The following is a 20,226-nucleotide window of genomic DNA, read 5'->3' as shown; positions in this document are numbered from 1 at the left end:
GAACGGCGCTTCTCTATAGCTCATTTAACAGCAAACCGCTTAATGAGGCAGTTGGCATTTCCGGGTCAGGCAGAGGGGTCAGTGTGACTATGGTTTATATCCTTAGTGACCGGTAAATAGGATTAGGGGAGTATCGGTGTGTGCGTCTGTGTGTGTGTCTGTGTGTGGGCTTTGCAGACACCAGGGGGTGATTTACGCAAAGTAGTCTGCCCCTGCCGACGCAGTCACAGGCTGTTGATTCTGTCACAGTGGAATGAGACGGTGCTTCTTTATGGGAGGTAATCTGGCTGTTGAGTGGACATTAAAGCACAGGGGCAGAATAACAGGAAGCCGGTACTTGACCAGAGCAGAAGAAGAGGGATGATGAGAAAAGACAGGGAGGATCTCTCACTGCACAGTGGGGAAAGAAATAAAGAGTTAATTAACGAAAAGATGAGACGCTTGAAAGAAAGAGCTGTTGGTGTGGTGGGCATTGGCTTGACTTTACTCATACCCCTTCTCTCTCTCCCTTCCCTACCTCCATCCCTTCCCCTCGTGGTGACGACAATGTCCTCTGCCAGGGCTCTCCGTCATCATCAGGCCAGCCGTCTAAACAGGGCATTTCCTGTTGCCCTCACAAAAGTTGTTGTTTCCTGTTCACCCCCACACCCCCCTTCCCCTCTCTGTCTCTCTATCCTTCCATGGCGCTCATCAACCATCAACCCCTCCCCCAAATGCTTTGCACCTTGTAGATACGGAAAATCCTGAGTCTTCAGACGTGGGCCCATATTCAAGAGTCTCGGTGTATGAGTGCTGATATAGGATTCATTTTGCCAGTTAGATCATAATGAATAAGGTTATATGGACAGGGGTGACCTGATCTTTGATCAGCACTGCTACTCTGCTATGATTTGTGCATAGAAACGGACCCTGGAACTGAGAAGCTATGATTGTCTCTTAGGTGTTCATAACAGTTTTGATCTTTTGTAATAAGTTCTCAGATTAAACTATTATACCGGTCTAAATAAGAGAATGTAATTATGTCAATGTGAATAGTATCAGCCGAATGATAACTGATCTCTCTATAAAATGGGGACGTATTCGATTCATCTTTACTGCTGACTTATACCAAATTAGTATAATGAGAGGAATTTAAGCATCAATCAGCACATAACGAGCTGAAAATTCTCATCAGTTTTCCCAAAGAAGATTGTACTTAAGAAGTACTTAAGTAAAAATACTTTAAAGTTCTACTTTTGGCGTATCTGTACTTCACTTTTTATATTTCTAACTTTTACATTTACTCCACTACATTCCTAAAGAAAATAATGTACTTTTTACTCTATACTGTACATTTTCCCTGACACCCAAAAGTACATTTGGAGTGATTAGCAGGACATGAAAATGTTTCAATTAATACACTTATCAAGAGAACATCCCTGGTCATTCCTACTGCCTCTGATCTGGCAGACTCACTAAACACAAATTCTTAGTTTGTAAATGATATCTGAGTGTTGGAGTGTGCCCCTGGCTATCCGTAAATAGATAAACAAGAAAATGATGCCGTCTGGTTTGCTTAATATAAGGAATGTGAACAAATACTTTTAGACTTTTACTCAAGTAGTGTTTTACAGGGTGACTTTCACTTTTACTTGATTCATTTTCTATTAAGGTATCTTTTACTCAAGTATGACAATAAGGTACTTTTTCCACCACTGCCTCTGTGCTCAATAATATCATCCCTTTCCATAATGGGTGTCAGTGGTGATATTGTATTCCGTTTAGATGTATGTCTACTGATTGGGATTCAGACTCTCAGACCAGGGTTGTCTCTGTATCAGTCCTATGATACTATCTGAGTCACATCCAATAGGGTCAGGAGACAGACAGTCTGAGGTAGGGGGCATCAGGGCCCCAATCAGATTTCCCATCTCTCACTAGGCTGGGCGGGACTTGGTCCTTGTGCTGACTGTTGATTGGGTAGGACGCAGCACCTGACCCTGCTCTTCCTGAAGAAGGAGGTGGTTTACTGGTGAGCAATATTTATTGAGCACCAACAGGATACTCCCCCAGGGGACAAAGTAAAAGGAACAAAAAGAGCAAATACATTATTTCAATGGTTCCCTTCATCTTCAGCCCTGACACACACAGCCTCACATGCAATAAATCAGCTGCCCTTGTGTCTGTGTGACAGAGAGCAGAGGTTGGGGAGGAAACTCCTTGCAGTGCAGTGTGGTGCAGTCAGAGAGTGAGGGATAGTAGGGAGGAGACGAGTGGACTTGATTTAATGTTGCCCATGTAGCCGTGAGGTCCCAGATAAACTTGACCTATCAGCCGTGCCGATCAGACCGGTAGCCCCTCCCACCCATTTAGCATCCATACTTCTTACTTTATCTCCTGATTAGAAACACGGCAGCACTACTTCCAAATGACCTGCCATGCAACCCTCCTCCACTCCCATAGACAGTCACTGAAGCAGGAGTGATGGAGTGCATGTGGAGGAATCAGAGACGAATAGAACAGGAAAACAACACCCTCCATAGGCTAGTCTAGGCTGTAGCCAAGAGGGTGATTTAGTATGTGTTTCAGATCATGCATTATATTGCTGGTCTACCGAGCTCTTTGTATGTTGCCTATAATGTGTATGAATATATCTTACTAATGATATAATGTGTTTTAATGTATTTATGGTTGATGCATAAAACATTTCAAGGAAATTCATAATGCATTATTCATATGGTCATAATAGAGGGTGTTAGCTCTACCAGCTCTCCTTGGTTTTCACTCTTTATTGTACCTATGTTCTTGTACCTAATGCATTTCACATCGTCAGTTATTTTTATGTAGGGTTGCAAAACTACAAGTAATTTACCATATTGTCCATACGTTTCTAGTAGATAGGCCATATTGTTCAAGAGAAAATAGCTTACTTTAATCAACTATTTCAATTACCTCTGCAACTCGTCCAAATATTGACATTTTTCATAACTGACACCAGTTTGACACCAAAACATTGACCACAAATACATACTGTCATAGTAAAGCAAGGCAACAGTAAACATATCGTTCCCCACGAATGATGCAACGCCCCCCTTGGGCCAATCAGTGTACTTTCGTCAAAATCGGGCCAGTGGTGTTTGAGATATTGCGTGGGTTTGCTGGACTCATATCCCTGAGCATACAGTATGCCACATTTCATCACTTTGAGTAAAACAGATCAAGTTGTGCTACCGTGTGGTCAATATGAATGTTCTTGCATATGTTGAGTATTGACAGCGTTTGCAACATGTGTACCATATTTTGTTACAATACGAATGTCCTTGACTGATTTATATGCATTTATCTGCCAGCCACATGAATGTTTATTAGTAAATAGCGGCCATGTTTTTTTAGGTACTAGATTGGAAAATATTATTTGAGAGAACCTTGTCCATAGACGCCACATATCAAGTTTCGTGCCGACGGGTCATTCGCTGTGTCACGTCCTGACCAGTATAAGGGTTATTTGTTATTGTAGTTTGGTCAGGACGTGGCAGAGGGTATTTTGTTTATGTGGTTCGGGGTGGTGATTTTTGTAGTAGGGTGTTTGATTTATTATTTCTGGGTTTTGGTCTATGTTCTATGTTTTGTATTTCTATGTTCTTTCTGGTTTGTGGTATTTCTATGTGTAGGTTAATGGGGGGTTGGACTCTCAATTGGAGGCAGGTGCTTTCTCGTTGCCTCTGATTGAGAGTCCTATATATGGGTAATTGTTTGGTGTAGTGTTGTGGGAGATTGTTTCTTGTTTTGCCTGTGTGAGCATGACAAGACTGTTTTGTTGTTCGTGCGGTCTTCGTTTTGTTGTTCTCTTTTAAAATAAATATCAAGATGAGCATCCACATTCCTGCTGCGTTTTGGTCCTCTATTCCCGACGACAACCGTTACACGCTGCCAGAAGAGTAGTGTTTTTCACAAAATTTGAAATGGCGGAAAATCCATCATGGCGGGTCCCTAGGCAAATTTGTTCCTTGTGAGGAGAGGGACCTATGTACTGAATTTCATGACTAGGTCAAACAGGGTGAGGGCCTTTCAAACCTTTCAAACTTTGCATTTTCAATCTCTTTTTATAGCACCAATATCTGGCAAATCAGTGTAATTTTGTTACTTGAATGTTTCCAGCTATATACCCTCCTTTTGAAACCCTATTCATAAGCATAGGCCTGTTTTGCAAGTTTAAACATGGCATTCAAGGCTCTAGCCACTTGGCCACGATTGTAAATAAGAATTTGTTCTTAACAGACATGCCTGGTTAAATAAAGGTTAAATAAAATGTATGGTCCTAGAATGTGTGACCTCTCTACTTTGCTTATCCAGGTTTGCCCCTTGTCTCTCCCCCAGCATCCCAGCAGACGTGTGAGCCAGTGAAGGTTCCTGACAACCAGAATGCCTGGATCAGGGTGAGGGAGATGCCAATAGGCTGCTGGACCAGCTACACCACTAAGGACAGTAAAGAGGTGCACATCCTCAGCCTGCACTTCCTTCCTGAGGTAAGGCAATCTACGTACTGTGTGTATGTACTAAACTACTGTGGAAACCCTCCACTAGAATTAGATGCATCCAGTACACTCATTCTGAATAGTCCAGTGCATTGAAAACACAGGTTCATTGATTCCAGATGAGCATTAACACACTAGGCTAGTTTACACATGAGATTGATGTCAGATAAATTAGCTAGCTTTCCCATGTGGCTGAGAGTCAACATGACCGACACCTCCTCTGCTCAGCCTGATAAGTACAAACACATGCCAGACATAACATGGAGCCAGGGTCTCCCCTGAGGTGACTGGGTTTCCTTACACTATACAAAGCAGTGTGAAAACGCACCACCTCGTACAACAGCCTGCATGGGGAATGGGGCTAAGTGTGTAGAATACAGGTTGATTTCAAAGTTGTACCCCAAATTGTATAGCAATATGTAATTCCAATTATAGCCATTTGGGCGTTAAATGACGTAACTGTCCCAAGACCAGTGCTTAGGAGGAATGTAATCCTACACTGCTATTTCACCCCAGACTTCATTTTCATTCTTTGACAGTGTCATGTCAGCACGTATTCGTAATTTCTTATCAATGATCTCTATCACACACACACACAGAAACACTTTCTCTCATCTCATTGACTGTTTGTCCCTCTTGAGATGCCATAGCCAGTACACTTCCTCAAAATAGTTTGAATTACTCTAAGATAACTCTGTATCTGTATTTAATTTTGACGTTTTTGCTGAGTTCTTAGTTGCGCAATTTTACGTCTAACTAAGGTTAGATGTAAGAAAAAAGATAAAGGTTCAAGAAAAAAGGTTCTGTGCTCGAACAGCTGGAAAAAACCTGCTGAATGCTGTCGAACACCAAAACAAATCGCAAAATGCTGTCATAATATACACTGAAGGTACAAAACATTAGGAACACCTGCTCTTTTCATGTCATAGACTGACCAGGTGAATCCAGCTATGATCCCATATTGATGGCACCTGTTAAATCCACTTCAATCAGTATAAATAAAGGGGAGGAGACAGGTTAAAGAAAGATTTTTAAGCCATGAGACAATTGAGACAGGATTGTGTATGTGTGCCATTCAGTGCGTATATGGGTATGATATAATATTTAAGTGCCTTTGAACGGGGTATGGTAGTAGGTGCCAGGCACACCGGTTTGAGTGTGTTAAGAACTACATCGGTGCTAGGTTTTTCACACTCAACAGTTTCCCAAAGGACATCCAGCCAAGTTGACACAACTGTGGAAAGCATTGGAGTCACCCGGGGCCAGCATCCTTGTGGAACACTTTCAACACTTTGTAGAGTCCATGCCCTGACGAATTGAGACTGTTCTGAGAGCAAACTCAATATTAGGAAGGTATTCCTAATGTTTTGTACACTCAGTCTATGTGCGAACTGTTTCGACTGGGCAGCATACGGAAGCTTTAGACTACGCTGTGTGGTGTGTGTGTGCGGTGGCGGCTATCCTTCCTGACAGCTACTCTAGCAAAGGTGAGATAAATGCGTACACAACAAACCCCTTTCCAAACATATTCTTTGAGTCTTTGGCCCATTTATTAGCAGCAAAGATAAAACATTTCATACAGGCAGATGCCAGTGCAGTAGGTTTCATAGTGAATGTGCAAAGAATACAGGCTTATTAACATCAAACAAAACAGAATGAGCATCTGTACTTTTCACAAAACCAATAAACTGTGTGTGTGTCCTTCCATTATACAGACTAATTGGTCAGAAGTGGGGTAGAAGAGGCCATCCAGACATGCAAGGTATCTGTTAAACATGGCAAGAATACAGGCCTATTAATATCAAACAAACAAAAACAGAATGAGCATCTGTAAGCTTCAACAATCAGCATGACATCTTGATAGCAGAATACAGTAGCAAAATTCTCCCGAAAAGCTGAGCTTTGTAGAGATGCACATTTCACGAAACGCAAAAAAAACATATGGTCAAACAGTGTAGATGACAGCTTGCTTACCTTCTCACTCAGGCGATTCTTGCGTTTGCTCAGTTGCTCCACAAAGCTTCTTCCAGACGTCAGTCAACCTGTATACTTCAAGTTGGTACTGAAATCGTTTATGATTGGACAAGATAACACCTCCTGAATTGACAAATGTGAAAGCAGTGTTTTCAGGAGAGCGCGAAAAGTGGTTGTCAGAAGCGTCAAATCACTCTGGCCTCACTGATTGAGGGAGCTCGCCTTGATATCAGAGAGACATGCTCATGAACAGTTAATAATCAGGCAACATTGACATTTACAACATATTAAGGAAGATATTTATGCAAAATTATTTCAATTTAATTCAGTTTATCAAAATATCATGATTTATAAAGTGAGCACCAGCATCAAATAGTAAAATTATCGCTCAGCATCCAGATTTTGTCTCATGACCTAACACCCTATTAAATGGATAAATCCTGGAAGAATCTTCCTGTCTTCCTCTGCTTCTCCCTCTGGCAGACCTCCTAGAAAACAACTGGAACATGCTGACTTGTTCTTAACCATGTTTTTATGTACACAATTGAACAAAGATAGATTTCTGCCAAGAAAGGTCCAATAGTGGTCTGAGAAAGAGAAATGTGGTGATGCGCTTCGCTGCCAGGTTTGTGGAAGGGGAGGGCTGCCATCTTATCGGCTCTTAACCAACCATGCTATTTCGTTCATTTTTTTGCGTTGTTCGTTTCTTGGTTTGTACATAATGTTGCTGCAACCGTCTCTTATGACCGAAAGGAGCTTCTGGACATCAGCACTGCGATTACTCACCTCAAACTGGACGAAGAGTTCTTCTTCAATGAGTCAGATGGGAGGGATATAGTACAGACACCCGACCAGGCCCAGATCCCCGTTATTCACTGGAGAAGGAAACGCAGATTTTGGGGTACGAGATCAGGGTGCCTTGTGAGGATCAGGCGACGAGTGGCTAATCTACCCATACCTTCCGTCCTGCTAGCTAACGTTCAATCGCTGGAAAATAAATGGGACGAACTGAAAGCACGTTTATCCTACCAACGGGACATTAAAAACGGTATATATTATGGTTCACAGAGTCGTGGCTGAACGACGACATTAGGAACAGCTGGAGGGTTATACACTCTATCAGCAGGACAGACCAGCAGCCTCTGGTAAGACACGGGATGGGGGCCTATGCATTTATGTAAACAACAGCTGGTGCACGATATCTAAGGAAGTCTCATGGTTTTGCTCGCCTGAGGTAGAGTATCTCATGATAAGCTGTAGACCACACTATCTACCTAGAGAGTTCATCTGTATTTTTCGTAACTGTCTACATACCACCACAGACAGAGGCTGGCACTAAAACCGCACTAAATGAGCTGTATTCCGCCATAAGCAAACAGGAAAACGTTCATCCAGAGGCGGCGGTCCTAGTGGCTGGGGACTTTAATGCAGGGAAACGTAAATCAGTTTTACCTCATTTCTATCAGTATGTTAAATGTGCAACCAGAAGGAAAACAATTCTAGACCACCTTTACTCCACACACAGAGACGCGTGCAAACAAATGTCGAAGCAGGAAGCACCAGTGACTCAGTCTATAAAAGAGTGGTCAGATGAAGCAGATACTAAACTACAGGACTGTTTTGCTAGCACAGACTGGAATACATTCCGGTATTCTTCCGATGGCATTGAGGAGTACACCACATCAGTCACTGGTTTTATCAATAAGTGCATCAAGGACGTCGTCCCCACAGTGACTGTACGTACATACACAAACCAAAAGCCATGGATTACAGGTAACATTCGCACTGAGCTAAAGGGTAGAGCTGCCGCTTTCAAGGAGCAGGGCTCTAACCCGGAAGCTTATAAGAAATCCCGCTATGCCCTCTTACGAACCATCAAACAGGCAAAGCGTCAATACAGGACTAAGGTTGAATCGTACTACACCGACTCCAACGCTCGACGGATGTGGCAGGGCCTGCAAACTATTACAAAGGGAAGCACAGCCAAGAGCTGCCCAGTGACACAAGCCTACCAGACGAGCTAAATAACTTCTATGCTCGCTTTGAGGCAAGTAACACTGAAACATGCATGAGAGCGTCAGCTGTTCCGGATGACTGAGTGATCACGCTCTCCGCAGCCGATGTGGGTAAGACCTTTAAACAGGTCAACATTCACAAGACCGCAGGGCCAGATGGATTACCAGGATGTGTACTCCGAGCATGCGCTGACCAACTGGCAAGCGTCTTCACTGACATTTTCAACCTCTCCCTGTCTAAGTCTGTAATACCAACATGTTTCAAGCAGACCACCATAGTCCCTGTGCACAAGAACAATAAGGTAACCTTGCCTAAATGACTACCAATCTGTAGCACTCACGTCTGTAGCCATGAAATGCTGGTCATGGCTCACAACACCATTATCCTAGAAACCATAGACCCACTCCAATTTGCATACCACACCAACAGATCCACAGATGATGCAATCTCTATTGCACTCCACACTGCCCTTTCACACCTGGACAAAAGGAACACCTATGTGAGAATACTATTCATTGACTACAGCTCAGCGCTCAACACCATAGTGCCCTCAAAGCTCATCACTAAGCTAAGGACCCTGGGACTGAACACCTCCCTCTGCAACTGGATACTGGACTTCCTGACGGGCCGCCCCCAGGTGGTAAGAGTAGGTAACAACACATTCGCCACGCAGATCCTCAACACGGGGGCCCCTCAGGGGTGTGTGCTCAGTCCCTTCCTGTACTCCCTGTTCACTCATGACTGCACGGCCAGGCAGGACTCCAACACCATTATTAAGTTTGTTGATGACACAACAGTGGTAGGCCTGATCACCGACAACGATGAGACAGCCTATAGGGAGGAGGTCAGAGGCCTGACCATGTGGTGCAAGGACAACAACCTCTCCCTCAACGTGATCAAGACAAAGGAGATGATCGTGGACTACAGGAAAAGGAGGACAGAGCACACCCACATTCTCATCGACGGGCTGTAGTGGAGCAGGTTGAGAGCTTCAAGTTCCTTGGCGTCCACATCACCAACAAACTAACATGGTCCAAGCACACAAAGACAGTCGTGAAGAGGGCATGACAAAACCTATTCTCCCTCAGGAGACAGAAAAGATTTGGCATGGGTCCTCAGATCCTCAAAAGGTTTTACAGCTGCACCATCGAGAGCATCCTGACGGTTGCATCACTGCCTGGTATGGCAACTGCTCGGCCTCCAACCACAAGGCACTACAGAGTGTAGTGTGAATGGCCCAGTACATCACCGGGGTCAAGCTTCCTGCCATCCAGGACCTCTTTACCAGGCGGTGTCAGAGGAAGGCCCTATAAATTGTGAAAGACTCCAGCCACCCTAGTCATAGACTGTTCTCTCTGCTACCACACGGCAAGCTGTACCGGAGTGCCAAGTCTAGGTCCAAGAGGTTCCTAAATAGCTTTTACCCCCAAGCCATAAGACTCCTGAACAGCTAATCAAATGGCTAACCAGACAATTTGCATTGCCCCCTCTCCCTCTGGAACCTGCTGCTGCTCTGTTATTATCTATGCATGGTCACTTCAATAACTCTACCTACATGTACATAATTACCTCAATTACCTAGACACCAGTGCCCCCGCACTTTGACTCTGTACCGGTACTCCCTGTATATAGCCCCGCTATTGTTATTTACTGCTGCTCTTTAATTATTTGTTATTCTTATCTCTTACTTTTTTGAAGGGTACTTTCTTAAAACTGCATTGTTGGTTAAGGGCTTGTAAGTAATCATTTCACTTGTTGTATATGGCGCATGTGACAAATAAAATTAGATTTTATTTTATTATGAAACACGAAAAGATTGGAGAGTAGGAGGAACACAAAGGCTGGAGTTGAAGCCTGCCGTGTGATCCCGTGGACATTCCATGTTCTCCTGTGGGACCAGGCTGAATGTTTGCAATTGGAGAGTGATGGGTCATGTCATTTCTCTACACACACAGCCTTATCACTCCCTTTACTGCATCAGTTTGGGGCAGTGCTGAAAATGTAAGATTTTGAGGTTTTGTTTATCGTTAGACACAAAGCAGGGGTATGTCTTTGGCTTAAGGCAAAACTACCAGAGGATGGAGAACAGTTATTTGTTGTCGTCCCCTTCTGTCTCTCTACCCCCCCCCCCCCCCCCCTCTGTTTTCAGCAGTTTAGTTTGGGGTTTTGCAGAGTATTTCAGTGCAGACCTGCATGCACTCCACACAGACAAAAAACAAATCCCTCCATCCTAAACAAGAGTTCACATGACCTCCCCCCGCTCCCATCATCACCCCTGAACACCCCTCACCCCCTGCCAGGATACAACCCTGACCATTCCTCAATGTCCACCAGGCACTGTAAACAACTATGATGGAATATTAGGCCCCCTGAAGAGGAGAGGTAGTGACAAAGCTGTTTGTGGAAAGGGAGAGGTCATATAGGAAGTGTGGCTGCCTGGCGGCCTGTGTATGGGTTCAGCCTTGGAGGGGGATGGAGGGAAGAGGGGGGGTGGAAGGCAGGAGGGCTGGACAGGGCAGGAGGGAAGGGGCTTGCCAAGACCCCATTGATGTCACATTCAGGCACGAGTGTGAGGGCCTTGGCTCACAGCCGAGACTGGACCGTCGGAGCCGGCTCGGGTTAGGGGAGAGAGACAAAGAGTAACGGGAAGCTGTTATGCACCAGCAAAAGCCTTTAAAAAAAAGTGGCTCTCAAGAAGCTCTCTCTCTCAAAAAAAAAGGAAAACAATTGTATCTGGAAAGCACAGGAACAAAAATAGCAAGGGCGAGTGACCAGGGACGGCAATGTGCATTGTTCAAACTAATAGAGTGAAGCGAGAGAGTGATGGACAAAGTTAGAAGAAGGGAGGACAGTTCTTTAGTAAAGGCCATTGATTTTTGGTTTAAAGTGAAATTACTGTTTCCCAACTGATTTGCAAGAGTAAATCCTGTCGACTCATATATTAGTCACAGACACATCCTTGACTCTATTGACTCAAACTGAGTGAATCAGTTGCCCATAAACTGTGAAATAACAGGAAAATTAGTCACACATTTACTGTATACTGTGTGCTTTTCAAGAACTCACTCATTATTTAACAATATGATTCCTAGCAATCCTAGCAACCAGGATAACTCACGTAAGACCCTAGTATGTTTAATCAACCCTACTATGTTTAATCGAATGGAAAGTGTATAGTCTAGTTGTCAGAGAAGTACTTAGCTTAGAAAACTATGGCCACTTCACTTGTTGAGGCAACTAGAGGTCAATTTATATCATGAATCCCAAGAAGAAAGAAGACATGCATCTATCAGCTGACTGATTATTGAGTTATTCTTCAGGGTATTCTTCAGGGAGTTTTGATGATAAACATTTTCGGACACTGCTAAAAAGACTAGGCAAGCAGTGTGCTTTAATACTCTGTGATGATAGACAGTTGGGAGGGCAACTGATCATTTAATCAGACGTATTACCAGACTCATTGTCCCTTCTATTATCACACACACACACACACCAGCCAGGTCACCCGTGATACAAGTCAGTATTTGACGTCCATACATGTCCGAGGACGTCGGGAGACGATGTGGAAACCGGCTACTAGCGGCAACAGTGAGTGCTGTTACCTTTTAGCAGTGGTGTAAAGTACTTAAGTAAAAATACTTTGAAGTACTACTTAAGTAGTTTTTTTGGGGTATCTCTACTTTACTGTTTATATTTTTGACAACTTTTACTTGTACTTCACTACATTTTTTAAGTAAATAATGTACTTTTTACTACATACATTTTCCCTGACACACAAAAGTACTCGTTACATTTTGACAGGAAAATGGTCGAATTCACACACTTATCAAGAGAACATCCCTGGTCATCCCTACTGCTTCTGATCTGGCGGACTCACTAAACACAAATGCTTTGTTTGTAAGTGGTGTCTGAGTGTTGGAGTGTACCCCTGGCTATCCGTAAGTAAGTAAATAAATAAATAAATAAACAAGAAAACCATGCCGTCTGGTTTGCTTAATATAAGGAATTTGAAATGGTTTATACTTGTACTTTTACTTTTGATACCTAAGTACATTTTTGCAATTCCATTTGCTTTTGATACTTAAGCACATTTAAAACCAAATGCTTTTAGACTTTTACTGAAGTAGTATTTTACTGGGTGACTTTCACTTTTACTTGCGTCATTTTCTATTAATGTATCTTTACTTTTACTCAAGTATGACAATTGAGTACTTTTCCCACAACTGCCTTCAAGTAGGTTTTGGTTTTGCTAAGGTGTTGTGGACAAAGATGGCGGGTAGTCATAAGCATCTGCCTCAGGTGCCAAAGGTTGCATGTTCAAATCCAGCAATAGAAAGATGATTTTTGTTTTAAGCCTATCCCAAAACTTAACCCTTATCTTAACCATCAGTGTTAATGGCTAACCTTAAGATTTAAACTTAAAGGAAAATTCCACCCCAAAACTATTTCTGGTATTTGGGGCGGCAGGTAGCCTAGTGGTTAGAGTGTTGGACTAGTAACTGTAAAGGTTGCAAGATTGAATCCCTGAGCTGACAAGGTAAAAATCTGTCGTTCTGCCCCTGAACAAGGCAGTTAACCCAGTGTTCCTAGGCTGTCATTAAAAATAAGAATTTGTTCTTAACTGACTTGCCTAGTTAAATAAAGGTAAAATAAATACATGCGTTTCATTCGTCCATTGTTGACATATTTCCAAAATATTTTGCTTGTTAGCAATCAAGTTTTCAACATATGTAACTTTCAAAATACAAAAAAACATCCCATTTTGGGACTATGTCAACAATGGAGTAATGAAACAATAGCTGTCTGTCTGTCTGTCTGTCTGTCTGTCTGTCTGTCTGTCTGTCTGTCTGTCTGTCTGTCTGTCTGTCTGTCTGTCTGTCTGTCTGTCTGTCTGTCTGTCTGTCTGTCTGTCTGTCTGTCTGTCTGTGTGTGTTGAACATGGCCCTTGCAGAGGCCTTGTGTATTAGCCCTGTGGTAGGCCTCAGACAATACACTGGTGGTCTCCTCCGACCAGCTCCAAACATCAGGGGTCCGATTATTTCATGTCGGCCCCTCGCCTCAGCCCAGCGTGGCCCTCTCGGAATGCATGCTGTCAGCAGCAGGCAGCAGACAATCAATTTAATAAGAGCGAGCAGATACGAACAAAAGACACTGTGTTCCTCAACACACTCATCCACACAAAGAAAAAAGGCCAGCAGCAAAGAAAATCCAGCTCCAAAACAAGCAAGAGATTAGAGAAGATTTTTTTTTGAGAACCGCTACGTCAGGATAAAATATAAATAGTTAATTCCCCAAAAGCACCTCTTCAGAACTGTGTGTTAGAGGTATTTAAGTACTTTCCTCCACTTCAGTATTTTAACAAAACAATGGGATTCACAACCGCAAACCTTTTACCTTCCTTTCCTCCCTACTGATATACATAGGAAGTAAATACCAATTCATTTATGGTAATTAATTGGCAAGTTCAAAACAGAATATAAATAACCTGTCTTCCTCATCTCTATCTTTGTAAACTTCACTAGCTTATAACCCATTCTTGACTAGAGGTCGACCGATTATGATTTTACAACGCCAATACCGATTATTTGAGGACCACCGCAAGCCGATACCGATTAATCGGCCGAATTTTTTATTTATTTGTAATAATAACAATTACAACAATACTGAATGAACACTTATTTTAACTTAATATAATACATCAATTTTGCCTCAAATAAATAATGAAACATGTTCAATTTGGTTGAAATAATGCAAAACAGTGTGTTGGAGAAGAAAGTGAAAGTGCAATATGTGCCATGTAAAAAAGCTAAGGTTTAAGTTCCTTGCTCAGAACATGAGAACATATGAAAGCTGGTGGTTCCTTTTAACATGAGTCTTCAATATTCCCAGGTAAGTTTTAGGTTGTAGTTATTATAGGAATTATAGGACTATTTCTCTTTATACGATTTGTATTTCATATACCTTTGACTATTGGATGTTCTTATAGGCGCTTTAGTATTGCCAGTGTAACAGTATAGCTTCCATCCCTCTCCTCGCTCCTACCTGGACTCGAACCAGGAACACATCGACAACAGCCACCCTCGAAGCAGCGTTACCCATGCAGAGGTAGGGAAACAACTACTCCAAGTCTCAGAGCGAGTGACGTTTGAAACGCTATTAGCGCGCACCCCGCTAACTAGCTAGCCATTTCACATCGGTTACACCAGCCTAATCTTGGGAGTTGGCAGGCTTGAAGGGGTGGGTATAATTTGTGGAACGTTCTAACAGGAATCTGTTCCAAAAAACGTAAAGTAAAAGGTTGCCAACCAACAACGCATACAAACCTAGCTAACTAGCTGCCGAATAGGCATCAACTCACCACGTAGCTTATTCTTAATGTTTGTCCATAGGCAACCAGAGTGAGGACAGACATTTTTCGGAACAAATGTGATGAGTGAAAAACGTAATGAAATAGACCACTCACTACTCGGTATCTTATTCTGCCGCTATACAACTTTGTTTGCGTTGTTTTTTGGCAGCCTTGTTATTTACGAAGTTTTTGGAATAGATTCCTGTTGGAACGTTCCACAAATTATACCCACCCGGCTTGAAGTCATAAACAGCTTGAAACACAGCGAAGAGCTGCTGGCAAAATGCACGAAAGTGCTGTCTGAATGAATGCTTACGAGCCTGCTGGTGCCTACCATCGCTCAGTCAGACTGCTCTATCAAATCATAGACTTAATTATAACATAATAAACACACAGAAATACGAGCCTTTGGTCATTAATATGGTCGAATCCGGAAACTATCATCTCATCTCGTGGAGTGCAATGTAAGGCAGGTGGTTAGAGCGTTGGACTAGTAACCAAGGTTGCAAAAACGAATCCCCGAATCCCCCCTGAACAAGGCAGTTAACCCCCGTTCCTAGGCCGTCATTGAAAATAAGAATGTGTTCTTAATCTGACTTACCTAGTTAAATAAAGGTGTAATTTAATAAATAAATAAATATCGGCAAATCGGTGGCCAAAAATACCGATTACCGATTTGTTATGAAAACTTGAAATCGGCCCTAATTAATCGGCCATTCCGATTAATCGGTCGACCTCTATTCTTGACTGTGGTCAATATTGCAAGAACATATTTGACTGACCGGAAGTTGAAGCCCAACACTGTTCACCTGTTGTCTGCTGGTCACAGATGCCTTTAAAAACATGTAGAGGTGTGGATCAGAAAACCAGTTAGTATCTGGTGTGACCACCATTTGCATCATTCAGTGCGACACATCTCCTTCGCATAGAGTTGATCAGGCTGTTGATTGTGGCCTGTGGAATGTTGTCCCACTCCTCTTCAATGGCTATGCAAAGTTACTGCTCAATGGTTAGTATGTCTGGTGAGAATGCAGAACATGGAAGAACTGGGACATTTTCAGTTTCCAGGAACTGTGTACAGATCCTTGTGACGTGGGGCTGTGCATTGTCATTTTGAAACATGAGGTGATGGCGGCGGATGAATGGCACGACAATGGGCCTCAGGATCTCGTCACGGTATCTCTGTTTATTCAAATTGCCATCGGATAAAATGCAAGAGCACACTTCTCCAGCGTGCCAGTGGCCATCGAAGGTAAGCATTTGCCCACTGAAGTCGGTTACGCCGCTGAACTGCATTCAGGTCAAGACCCTGGTGAGGATGACGATTTCTGATAGTTCTGACAGAAATTCTTCGGTTGTGCAAACCCACAGTTTCATCAGCTGTCTGGGTGGCTGGTCTCAGATGATCCCGCAGGTGAAAAAGCCGGATGTGGAGGTCCTGGGCTGGCGTGGTTACATGTGGTCTGCGGTTGTGAGGCCAGTTGGACGTACTGCCAAATTCTCTAAAACGATGTTGGAGGTGGCTTATGGCAGAGAAATTAACATTCAATTCTCTGGCAACAGTTGTGCTGGACATTCCTGTAGTCAGCATGCCAATTACATGCGCTCTCAAATCTTGCGGCATTGTGTGGCATAAAACTGCACATTTTAGAGTGGCCTTTTATTGTCCCCAGCACAAGGTGCACCTGTGTAATGATCATGCTGTTTAATCAGCTTCTTGATATGCCACACCTGTCAGGCCAATAGATTATCTTGGCAAAGAAGAAATGCTCACTAACAGGGATGTAAAATGTGCGCACAACATTTAAGAGAAATAAGCTTTTTGTGTGTATGAACAATTATAAAAAACACTTTACATGTTGCATTTATATTTTTGTTCAGTGTAGAATATGCCTCTGACCCTCTGTACAGCTGGCTTCCAGCCTGCTGAATCCTGTACTGCCTAGTGGAGCTTTTCTTTGTGAGCTAAGCATGTGTCGAGGCCACTGCCACTCAGAAAGAGGCTATTTAATCTCCTCCAGGACCTCTGAAGCAGATAGTGTGCACTACAGGAGGGCATCCATGCACATCCTGTCCTCTCTCTGTCAGGGTTGGGAGTCCACTGTATGGGGCCGGCCAGGTGGACATGGTGACTCTGCTGTCACTGGAGAGGGGAGAAGAGATTAGTGGAGTGGATATGGCTAAGCTTCTCACCTCCACTCCTCCTGGTAACCCAAGCCTCTCAACTCCACTCCTCCTGGTACTCCAAGCCTCTCAACTCCACTCCTCCTGATACCCCAAGCCTCTCACCTCCACTCCCCCTGGTACCCCAAGCCGCTCACCTCCACTTCTCCTGGTAACCCAAGCCTCTCAACTCCACTCCTCCTGGTAACCCAAGCCTCTCAACTCCACTCCTCCTGGTAACCCAAGCCTCTCAACTCCACTCCTCCTGGTAACCCAAGCCTCTCAACTCCACTCCTCCTGGTAACCCAAGCCTCTCAACTCCACTCCTCCTGGTAACCCAAGCCTCTCAACTCCACTCCTCCTGGTAACCCAAGCCTCTCAACTCCACTCCTCCTGGTAACCCAAGCCTCTCAACTCCACTCCTCCTGGTAACCCAAGCCTCTCATCTCCACTCCTCCTGGTAACCCAAGCAGCTCAACTCCACTCCTCCTGGTACCCCAAGCCGCTCAACTCCACTCCTCCTGGTACCCCAAGCCTCTCAACTCCACTCCTCCTGGTACCCCAAGCCTCTCAACTCCACTCCTCCTGGTACCCCAAGTATCTCACCTCCACTCCTCCTGGTGCCCCAAGCCTCACAGCAGGAACTGTTGCTGTACTGGGATCACTGGTTTTGGAATGGTGTTGGGTTGGATTCACTGGTGTTGGATTGGTTCCATGAGCTGGTTCTGCTAGTGTTGTGCTGGTTTGACTGTAGTATTGGACAGGTGTTGCTGTAGTCTGTTCCTCTACTACAGACTTCTTGGAGCTTCAGTCAGAACTTTCTGTCTGCCAACACCTGCCACTTGGGGTGAATATGTCACGTTTCCATATTGCGCCATAATTACGCAGTGATTTATAGTAGATAACATTATGTAGTCTCTCTAGCATTGGGAAAGTTATGTGTCTTAGATCAGCTGTCTCTATCAAATCACACAAGTGACCTACCATCAACAGAATTCTTGTCATCTCTGGAATTGTAGAAGTGAAGAAAGTGGTACATAATTTGGCATGCAGCCCATCCTTGTATTTTTCACACGTATTGTGCTGATGTGATGCCTCTGGAAGGGAACAGAAATGCGCTTTTCTCAATGACTTTCTCTGTGGGAGAGACAGAACACAATAGAAACCCTTGTGTTGAGCTGTCAGGCGACAATTCAATCCCAAGCCTGGTCCCTTCAAAATAAATGAAGGTGTTAGATTACATTTGTGTCTTTCGAACGCCATGTGTTACCCCACCACAGGATCATTACATTGCAGTGTGGAGTCATTGTATTTTGATGATGCCATGCACTGACTCAGTGAAATGTAATAACACTATTGGAGAAGTAGATTTTTCAGGATGGAGGTGTGGAGTCCATATACGTGTGAGGGGAATAGATTGGGAACCAGGTTTTGTGTGTGTGCAGTATGTGCTAGTCAGTCAGACACATATGGAAGCAGTAAGCCTCATCCTTTAATCTGTCATAAAGTACATTTAGAATCTATGCCAGCTCACAATTTATCAAGAGACTCTCATAAACAATGACATTGCATAATTACCCTTATATAAGGCCTATAAGGTGACCAAACAGATTAGCTCTTAGAATCCTACAGTAAACATTGCCCTCACTGCGACCCCAGTGTGATCTCTTACAAAAAATGTTTATACTGCTTGATTCTTGATTTTTATTTTCTAATCACAGCAAAGTTCCTGTGGGAATTAAAGCCACCACCGCTTCCCCTGCCAGCCACATGTTTATGCTATAGCTACTGTACATACCATGCATGGCTCAGTTTTGAATGTACAACCATTGTTGATGTGGTGATTAAGTTGATGTGTACTGTACACTCAGATGGATGGTGGGGTGGGTGATTGGGGGTGTGTAAGAATTGTTTGTCTTGCAGTAAAAAACGTGGGGTGAATTGTGATAAACATGATGATATCATGCTTTTTTTTGCATTTACAGTCATCACAAACTTGAATGTATTTTTCTTGAAGTTTAACTTGATTCTTCGGTCCCCTCTAGGCTTCCACCATGTTTGAACTAAACATGACCACTGCCAAGCCAATGCACCTCATCATCACCACAGACTCAGAGCAGGCCATACACTTTCTGCCCAATGCTAACGTGGATGTCAGCTTATACGTAAGTATACCTTCTCTACTCATTTAAGTGTTTCCTTTTGCCACTTGTTTCCTTTGGGGTTGTGTATCAGTTAGTGTAAGGGCATTACAGTATGTCAGTGTATGAAAAGTACACAAAAGTTATATGCAAATTATTACTCCAGGAATTACAGTATATCCTAGCCGGGAGAAAAGCAGATACTGACTTCTATTAGACACCTTAATGCCCAATCGCCTACAGAAATAGAGAAGGACTCTCAATAGGTATTGCCTGATAGATAGCTGGCTGCATTGCCTGATAGCTCGCTAATGGGGGCTTGGCAAGGGCTAGGAGTCTAGCCTGGCAGCTCTCCTGTTCCTGCCAGCTGAGCTGCTCCACTCTGCTCTGTTCAGCTCCAGTGTTTGGAGCCGGGGGAGGGGGGGGGATTAGAGCCTCACTGCCAGGCTCCCTACTTCCATAGTTAACCAGAAATGCTTTTCTGCAGGCCCAGATGGGCTCTCCAAACCAGCCACAGCTGTGCAAGCCCCTGGGACAGTTTGGAGAAGCAATTACCCTTGTTTGTTTAGTTTCCCAGTACCGAAGAACCTGTGTGTATTTTATATCTGGTACACATTATAAAAATTCTTAAAGTGTGTTGGAGCAGGGAGCAAGCTAATAGTCTCTGTCAGACACTGGGGATGTATAGTGTTATAGTGGAGACATTAACTTGAGTATTGTGTTCAACCTATCTACTAGATTTACACACTTCAAGTGAGTTTTTAGAAAGAAAGGACTCCTTCAGAAAGAGATGGTGTGTCTCAAAGGGTTTCGTCTTGTCAACCGAATTTTGAAAATGAAGCAGAAGGGACTGATGGGATGTTTTCTTTTGGAGTTTGACAGTAAATTATAGTGTTATTGATTTTGGATCCCTGCCTGGGACTCAAACCGCAACTTGTCTGTAGGCACCCATTCTCTTGAAACAGAACTCTTGCTTTTTATCACAATGAACACAAGTACCAAGCTGAGTTGAGAGTTCAGACCAAGTCCACAGCCCAAGCATCCTCCTCTTGATCTCTGCTTCTCACAC

General features: G+C 43.5%; 1 protein-coding gene across 1 annotated transcript in view; it reads left to right on the top strand.

The window, feature by feature from the left end:
- The window catches only part of eng (endoglin), a 51,053-nt gene that overhangs the window by 13,548 nt on the left and 17,279 nt on the right, over positions 1-20,226 (top strand). The window contains exons 3-4 of the mRNA XM_014128696.3: positions 4,357-4,505; positions 19,062-19,181. Coding sequence (XP_013984171.3) covers positions 4,357-4,505; positions 19,062-19,181 — 269 coding nt within the window. The remainder of the gene's footprint in view (positions 1-4,356; positions 4,506-19,061; positions 19,182-20,226) is intronic.

Source organism: Salmo salar, chromosome 11 (genome assembly GCF_965601325.2).
Source record: "Salmo salar chromosome 11, fSalSal1, whole genome shotgun sequence".
In the NCBI taxonomy this organism is placed as follows: Eukaryota; Metazoa; Chordata; class Actinopteri; order Salmoniformes; family Salmonidae; genus Salmo; species Salmo salar.
The sequence above is the reverse complement of the archived record's forward strand: the minus strand, read 5'-3'. Positions and strand labels throughout refer to the sequence as shown.